This window comes from Fragaria vesca, linkage group LG2 (genome assembly GCF_000184155.1).
Source record: "Fragaria vesca subsp. vesca linkage group LG2, FraVesHawaii_1.0, whole genome shotgun sequence".
Classification (NCBI taxonomy): domain Eukaryota; kingdom Viridiplantae; phylum Streptophyta; class Magnoliopsida; order Rosales; family Rosaceae; genus Fragaria; species Fragaria vesca.
This window is the reverse complement of record NC_020492.1, coordinates 2,275,228-2,283,837: the sequence shown is the minus strand read 5'-3', so window position 1 is coordinate 2,283,837 and position 8,610 is coordinate 2,275,228. Positions and strand designations below refer to the sequence as shown.

Genomic DNA, 8,610 nt, shown 5'->3' with positions numbered 1-8,610 from the left:
ATATAAGGGATGGGGGATTACACCAACTTTTCGATTATATTTTTGAATCTCCACCGTTCAGTTTGTTGGTTCTTATATATAGATCAATTATGCAAATTTTCAGCCAATTTGGTGATCGTTAAGGTGTCAAACAAGATTAAATCAATGAACGAACTAAATCTGCCAAACATGAACCGTTTATGCTTATAATTATAAATCGTAATTTTGAATGTCTTAACGATTACCAAAATTTCTGAAAATTTGTAGAAATGATCTACTCATATAGAACTACATATTGAACGGTGAAGATATGATTTTGTGATCGAAAAGTTGGTGTAATCCCCCATCCCTCATATATGTCAAAAAAAGGAATCCTTTAGTGGAAGGCCCTGTGTATATATATATTGGGTAAACTAAAGCAAGCCTAATACCAACCCAATTCCCCATCATCCCTCGATCAGTATACACAGTAAATGTCACATATCACCATGTACTTGATATCATTCAATTCATGAATGAAACAGCACACCATAGTTGATATTCTGCATTATTGTGACCCTTATGCAGCACATGAATGAGTATACAAATCATGTAGAAGAAGAAAATCACAACAGGACAAAGAAGAATATGAACTGAGTACTATTATTTCAGCCATCCAAATTAACATGGTCCCTTTAAATAATGTGCTTTCACGTCAGAAATAGAGATATCTCATGCAAATAAAACACGAAAAGAAAAAGACAGTGGAGACAAAAACCATGGTTGTTGGAAATTTAGAATATGGGAAAGCCAGCAATAGCTGACTTTGTGCATATTCGTGTGTGAAAAGCCAAAGAGAACGTGTAGTTTGAAACTTGAAAGAGGGTAAGATAGGGACCCAAAATTTATGTTATTATTTACCAACTACTATAGTTTCATACAGTTACAACTTTCATGAGAAAACCTTGCTTGTTTTCTCCACTGCAGAAGAACAAATCCTAAAAGAATTAAGAACATAGTTTTCTTGCTCTCCTAATTTGAGCATTGAACTCCCATCATGATATTTATTTGTGGGAGGAACTAATGCAGTTGATTTGATACAGATTGGTTTTACAATAAAAGAAAGATCCAAGTACCAAATTTTTCTCCAAGAATATGGTTGTATTGATGTCTTCAATGAACAGGAGGAGCTCTGTAATATGCTGGTATTGTTGTAGGAAAGAACATCTGTCTAACTCCTTCACCCTTTATGATGGGAAATATGATCCCTGATGCACTCTGAAAATCGAAACCAGAAAGATTTGTATAAGCAGCCAGTTATGTGCAAGGATATTGTAAATGACAAACATGTAGAGAAAGTAAGTGTATTCAGTTAAACTTACCAGGATCAGTCTAATCCCAAGCCATGTGCGTTGAGGAGAAGGGAATGGAAGCATCAAGCGCCCGACACCATAGACAGCAACAGCAAAAAAATGGAGAAACAGGTGCAGTGGACGAGGGTTAAGACCAGACAGAAGAGAAACTGGTCCATACGAACAGATACCTCCAAGGCTCAAATAACCGAAACATGCTTCACGCATTTCCTGTCTTGCTGGATCAGGCGAAGCACAAAACACCTTGTACAAGGCACCTGCCAATGTGTTTATGGTAGATGACACAGGCTGCAATGAACACCAAGCACAATATCAGCAAAGCAGAAACAACACAATGCCACATCGGGTGAATATTGTTGGAACATAAATGCTTTCAGTTATAAGGTAATTTAGTGAAGGCTTTACCTTGCGCAATGTGTAGAATGATTCGAGGTAATGGGACAATGCAGATGCATCATTGAGATCATGTAGGGGTCTAAGAAGATCACGAAGAAGAACGATGTCTGAAAGAGCCACAGTCATCCCTCCTCCGGTTAAGGGATGCCTCATGTTGAATGAATCCCCCAACAAAAGTGCACCAGGAGTGGGAAGCGGATTTGCAGCCATGCTTTTGTTTTGCATGGACCTGATGTTTCCCTTGTCAATTGCAGCTATAAAAGAATTGTAGAGCTGAGGAGGAATCTGAAATACAAAGTAGCCCCAATATCAGTTCAGTTCAGTTTCAGGTAGGCACATGTATCATGTGAAAGCTAAACAACTAATCTCTAATCAAGTCAAGCAAATTATTGATAATATACCTGAGGAGCCACCACGGTTTTCAAATACTTGGCCATTTCACCATTAGCTACAGAAGGAACTTTTGTTCCAGGTATATCAACCAAACAACGAATCTCTGTGCTACTGATGGGATAAAACAGGACAGGTGAAGGGTCTCCCAAAATCACATGACCATGATTTGCATGTGGAAGGTCACAGTTCTCCAATACCAAACCAACAAAACAAGAGGGACTTTCAACCTGCAGTAACAACAAATAACCCTGTTGGTCTCATGAAAGAGCAAGCATGCCTGTGCTAAATTTGAATACAAATATTTAACAAAGGCTTGATATCCCCAGGTTCGGGACACTTCATTACCTTTGGAGCACTGAGATTTTTGCGCAGATTTGAAAAGCAGCCATCGCACACGATTGTTAGTGGAGCATATGTTCTGAACTCCTCTCCAGATTTGTTCTTGTAAATCACTCCTTTGATAGTGCCCTTTTCTTCAATTAGTGTTGTCACCGTCCCTTGTTCCAATTTCACACTGTAAAGATATTCCACGGACATGAGTAAGAAGTCGATACATTTAACATCAAACTTACAAGAAATCACACACGAAAAGGAATAATAAACTTGAGGGAAATGATGATTACTTTGAAAGTGTTGCTGCCTTTTCACGCATTCTTTGGATGAAACGGCCATTGTGGAAACTTCTCCCAGCTATATCCGAACTGTACTTTTCCAAGGGATAAGAAAGTTTTGTATCCTTCCCATCTTTGTAGAGAGCATAACCAAACACCTTCTGAGCATCAATGGATTCATTTGCACAGTCTGAAGCCATAATTGATATTATTGGTTACTAACCATTCAGTAAGAGTGTAAACTATCACAAACTAATTTAATTTAACAAAGAGGCTCTAAATGAGATAGGAAATTGCTCACCCTCAAGACCCAACTCAATCAACTTAAGATAACCCCCAGGCTGCAAAAGCTCACCAACAATTCTGTCCGGCTCACTCAAGTCTCTTTCGATGACATGTACACGACGTCCTTCCTGTAACAAGATGCAAACATTTGCTTAACCCAAAAGCCCAAATAATGGAGCTTGCTCAAAGCTCAGCATTTACAGGAAGATCTAAACTCTAAAGGTTTCAGCTTTAAGTGCTAATGTTCATGCAATCAATTCACATGTTCCCCAAAACCTCATCACAAACCATTCCCATACTAAATTTAGCAATATCAAAAACACTTTGGATCTGCATTACTCCATTCAAATCAGTACCAACTGCAACAAATCCTAAAGGAAAAAATAAAATGAAACAACCCATATAACCCAAGCAAACAAGACTCATTCGCTTATTCACCAAAACAATAAGTTGAAATCGGAAAACAATAAACTAACACAAACCAGAGTCAGAAGAAGACGGCTTCAAGTTTTGACTTGTTTAGCTGGGTAGTAGTTGGTAAAATAACTAATCAAAAATCAAACCAACAATGACCACTTCATATTTTACTAACAAGTAACAACCAACCCAATCCCATCATTCAAAAGACTCAATCTTACCACACTAAAAAAATCGTAACAAAATCTGACCTTGGCAAGAGTGTACGCAAGAGCCGCACCGGCAACTCCGGCGCCGACAATGACGACGTCGGTACCTTTCTCCTCATCGTTTTCCGGCATCCTCACAAACCCATTACTACTCTTTTCCACCCCCTCCACCTTTCTAGCGCTATTAATAATCATGATGAAAACAGAGGCCAGCAGAGAAGCCAGAACTCCACCCAGAACATACTCGTACGACACCATCTTGGTTAAGTTTGAACAACAACAATGGAGAAGCTCTGGTTTGCTTCTTCTTGTTCTTGTGGGGTGTACTTGTGATTTGGGTTGGTTTTGGTTTTACGTGTGGGGATGTGTGAAGTGGGGAAGGGACTTATGGTTAGAGACAGCTAGGAAAGGTGTTGTTTATATAGAGTTAGAGACTTGTGTTCTGGCTTTCGGGGGTTAAAATGGAAGGCGCCCGCCACTGTTATTTAACCGATTTGGAGGGTTGGGGTAGGGTGTGGGGGAGCGTATGGAAGATTGGGATGGACGAAAATAGGGTTCAAAGTGCAAGACAGAGCCAACCAAGGACTCAACCTTGTGTCACTTTCTGATATTGGGAGAGTCAAAGTTTTGTTTTCTTGGTAAAACATGGCTTCCTTCTTGGGAAAACAATTTGAGTTGGTGATCAGAAACTGTCACTTGCTATTATACAACAAAAGAGTCTCTACTTATTATTGTAACAAAAAAAATGTATACTTATTATTTATATATCCTCAACTATAATGTCACTTATTTATATATGCTCAACGTATATAATTGTGTGACGAGATGAATTTTCGTGGTTGTTATATTAGGCGGGAGTTATTATCGACATGTTTTTTTTTTTCGACATGTTTTCTTTACTCCAATGAAATCGAACTTCTGATCTAGCCAATTTTAAACAAATTATCAACCTCTCTCTAAGCATCACTAGGGCTTATCTTAAGGGCTTATAGTGTAGCTCACCAATTACCAAATTTAACTTCACTTTCTAAGTTATTTGAATGATTCTTAGAATGAGATTGTCCGATATGACATTAAGGATTTGTTTTAGGCACCGTAACAATTAAGACTTATACAATGATTGTCTTGTTTCTTCGTAGAAAATAAATTTTGACTCGTTACTAACATATAAAGTTCTTTTACGTATATGTAGAGTCTCGATAATAACAAGTATAATTTTTACTTTTGGTCGTCTTTGAAAACTCATTATTGTATTAGAATATATAAATTACATAAACAATAATATTTGTCGAACAATGGATCTCCTACTGAAAAACTAGTGATAATAATCTCATAAATTAATATAGTAAAAATCAAGTTTCTCACATTGTATAGTTAAAAATTTGGAAATATAAAAAGAATTTCAGTCAAACGGTGTTGCTGCATGCACTCGGTTGCAGAGCTAGCTCTCCATTTGAGACTAGATTTTGTCAAACAAAGCTTGCGCATACGTGCGCTTTCCATTTCCAAGCATTCAAGCCAAGTAGCAACGTTTTCCAAATTCCTCTTTCCTGTCTGTTAAGTTTTTATGCATATGATTTTATGTATACAAATCGACCTCAACTATATGCATGGAAACAGTGTTAAGTTTGGATGATCATAAATTGTACGAATAAGTTTTGGTTGGGTTGGCCTTTGGATGAGGAGCTAATTTGACGACTCTCGTTACATTTCGACATAAATATTGAATAACAATAGCATATCACGTATCTGTGTATATATATAAATATTTTTCTTTAACAGAATGTTGGTATAAATCGACTCTCCTTTTTTGATTTAAAGAATAGGATTTAAAGAATAGACGGTTCACCTTCTTCCATTTCTAAGACTGCAACTTTAGATCTGAGAGGAGTAAGAGTGGCTAGTGTGATACTGTATTTGCTTTCTGGTAAATTTTGATATTGCCAATAGGCATCAGCTCTGTTGTTTTGTCTAAAGATTCTATCTTTCAAGATGTAGTTGCACATGATCAGTTGGTAGAATAAATAGTTGTTTTATGTTGGATATGGAAGTCTTCATGATTTACTCACACATGCATTCACATATTGTATATTTATATATTCTGTCTTTATGCTGGACAAACCTTCTTTGTGGATACATAAGAACTCTGACAAATAATCCAGGAATAAGTTTGAACATTTCACTGTATATTTTGATGTTACTTCAAAGCCAAGGCACACCATAGATTGGATTGTTGAGCTGTGATGGCATTCAAAAATGATTCCGGTCATGCATTCTAACTAGACGTTCATATATCTGGGTTGTAGTTCAGGTTATAGAGATGGTTGAAGCCATCGGTCTTACGAGGCCGGGCTTATGAATATTGTACCATGTCTGCCTTAAGCTGGAGTCCATGCTCTAGTTCTTCGATTACTTCCATGTATTTGAAAATTGTTCTTCACTGTATACAGTCATATCGATCCAAGTTTCCATTTCTTCAATGAACAGGAGGATTTCTGTAATATGCTGATAATGTGGCAGGAAAGAACATCTGTCTAACTCCTTCCCCCTTTATAATGGGGAATATGATGCCTGATGCACTCTGAAAGGTCAGAAAGATTTGTATTAGCACTTTAGCAGCCAGTTATGAACAAACAAGTAGATAAGAAAGTAGTGGAAATATATATATTCGTTGACATACCAGGATCAATCGAAACCGCCACATTCGTTTAGGTGAAGGGAATGGAAGCATTAAGAGGCCAACACCATAGATGGAAACATCAAAGAAATGTTAGAAATATACAGATATATATTTCAAGGGTATTCCTGTCATTTCAGTATTAGATTAGTTCTATATCTAGGGATTATTGTAGTGTTGTGATGTATTGAAAATTCACGATATAGTCGTTTATATTCTCAGCGTTTCTTACTTTCAGTCGTCTTCTTCCTTTTCTTCTTCCGTTGAATAAATCCATGAATGTTATCATGGTATCAGAGCCCATGGTCATGATCTTTGGCCTTGTGGCTTCTGTATGTCTATCTTAGCTTCCGCTGTTATCAGTTTCCTTCGTTCTCGATTTGATTTAACCCCAATTTCAGAACCCTAACCCCAAAATCCAATTTCCCTCACACCCAGTCGATTCAGTCAATGATTATTGACGCATAGTCGGCGTGCGAGCCTTGTCGACGTCCTTGTTCTCTCCTGTGACTGATTTTCTTAGTTGATGCCGTGTTGTCCTCAGATCGACGAAGCCCGATGAGTCTTCTTCTTCTCAGTTTCGAATCGAAGCATAATTTCTCTTGGAAGTCATCGTCATCTATCTCGCTTCGTCGTCATCGTGCTCTATCCCCCTCTCTCCTGTGTGTTTATCGCTTGGATGTGGTTGGTTGTAGAAGTAGGGGAGATGACAGTGTTGATTGATATTATATGTAAATACTCTGGGCTTCTAAATCTGGTGGTGATTTGAGATAGAAGAGATGGATAGGGATTATGGTTGAATGTTGTGAGCTTCTCTTGATAGGATTCATGGAATTATTGAATTGAAAATGCTAAGCAGAAAAGTAAAGAAAACACAGGAGAGAGTAAACGTCTACATCTTGTATTTCTCAATTGATGAACAGTGTACACAACTCATAGCTTTATATAGGTAGGGATAATAGTAAATGACTCAACTATCCCCCCGCAACCATATGCTTGGTTGGACCAAGAAGCACAATACATGATGTAGAACAATTTACAAGATTATCATCCCAAAAATCAAAACCCAACAGCCACTTAGCAGTATGAGAACATCATCCACAGTCAGTTGACAAGATTGTAGGTTGCAGCAGAGCATTGAGGCAACACAGAGCTGAGAAGACAAAATCCATGGAAGCAAGGCAACAAACAATCCAATGAAGAATCTGAAAAAACTAACTGCAAGGACTGAACACTGCTACATACTGCATATCTCTACCAATATTAACTTGCTGTAATCAAATCCCATGCGTTCATACCCCAAACATATAAGCTGCTGCAAAAAATAATGTTTCCCTCCACATCTCAATTGAAACCTTGACTCACTACAATATTTTCTGCACCACTTTGTTCTACAGAGGCTACTACCTCTAGTTGTGATTACCACAACTCTACGATCATACAGAGGCTACTACCGCTAGTTGTGATTACCACAACTCTACGATCATACAGAGGCTACTACCTCCATACTACAATTCCACATACATTACTACTACTTCCAAACATACGTTTTGTTGCAGGGTCAGTATCTCAAACATATTGTGGTAGAACACTAAACAACAGCAGCTATCAACTTAATGTCACCAACCACTTAGCACATAGAAGCGCACAGCAGAGAAAGAAGCACACAAAATCCAGTCATAAGACCTAACCATCTCTAATCACCATCAGAACAATAAGCCCAGGAATATTCAACCTTAAAAATACTCATCTTCCCAACCAGATTTATCAAAATATACACATCTTCGTCTCCCATTCACCTTCAGAGCAAATAGATTGAACAACTAGTCTACTAGATACTCTCAGCAACAAGAATTGCAGCGCAAAGACATAGTGACAAAATAAAGGGCTCGAAGATTACCAAGTCTCAGAGAACAGATTCGCTGCATCACACTGATACAGTCCTCCCCTGACGTCATACTCGAGGATCTGAAGGAGAAAACCCGCAAACAAAGAACAGAGCCATACGAGGCGAGCCGCGCAGGTGACGACGCGGAGAACGAACATCGAAGCCCAGAGGTCTTAGAGAAGGCTGGGTATCGACAATCTCACGCCGGAAGAGAAGATTATAGCGCCAAAGACGAAGATTTTGAGTTTGGGATCGTTGATGAACGGGTTTGGGAAAAACGCAAAGCTAGGGTAATTGAAGTTGGGGAAACTGAAAACTGAAAAACTGGAATCAAAACGCGGAAGCTAAGCTAATCACAGAAGCCACAAGGCCACAAAATCGCGACCATGGGCTCTGATACCAT

The 8,610-nt window shown here is 38.3% G+C and overlaps 1 protein-coding gene, 1 non-coding gene and 1 pseudogene across 2 annotated transcripts; all 3 read right to left on the bottom strand.

Moving 5' to 3' along the window:
- Positions 1-845: 845 nt before the first annotated feature.
- Positions 846-4,071, bottom strand: LOC101313166 (squalene monooxygenase-like). Its single transcript, XM_004289670.1, has 8 exons — positions 3,685-4,071; positions 3,033-3,144; positions 2,744-2,921; positions 2,466-2,634; positions 2,129-2,347; positions 1,737-2,012; positions 1,341-1,619; positions 846-1,236 (listed from the first exon to the last, which is right to left on the bottom strand). The coding sequence occupies exons 1-8, from the start codon at positions 3,898-3,900 to the stop codon at positions 1,132-1,134; spliced, it is 1,554 nt and encodes a 517-aa protein (XP_004289718.1). The 5' UTR covers positions 3,901-4,071; the 3' UTR covers positions 846-1,131.
- Positions 4,072-6,118: 2,047 nt separating this feature from the next.
- Positions 6,119-8,610, bottom strand: part of LOC101315119 — a pseudogene marked incomplete at its 5' end in the record, with an annotated part of 20,083 nt that continues 17,591 nt past the window's right edge.
- Positions 6,506-8,610, bottom strand: LOC101312876. Its single transcript, XR_183886.1, has 2 exons — positions 8,220-8,610; positions 6,506-7,472 (listed from the first exon to the last, which is right to left on the bottom strand). It is a non-coding gene; the product is annotated as an uncharacterized LOC101312876 (transcript).

What these genes read in the sequence shown, in the direction of transcription:
- LOC101313166 (XM_004289670.1), bottom strand. Translation starts at nt 3,900, where the DNA reads ATGGTGTCGTACGAGTATGTTCTGGGTGGAGTTCTGGCTTCTCTGCTG. An exon ending in GATTGAGTTGGGTCTTGAGG is followed by an intron (nt 2,922 to 3,032) that starts GTGAGCAATTTC and finishes TTATGGCTTCAG; the next exon opens with ACTGTGCAAATGAATCCATT. An exon ending in TTGGGATTAGACTGATCCTG is followed by an intron (nt 1,237 to 1,340) that starts GTAAGTTTAACT and finishes TTCGATTTTCAG; the next exon opens with AGTGCATCAGGGATCATATT.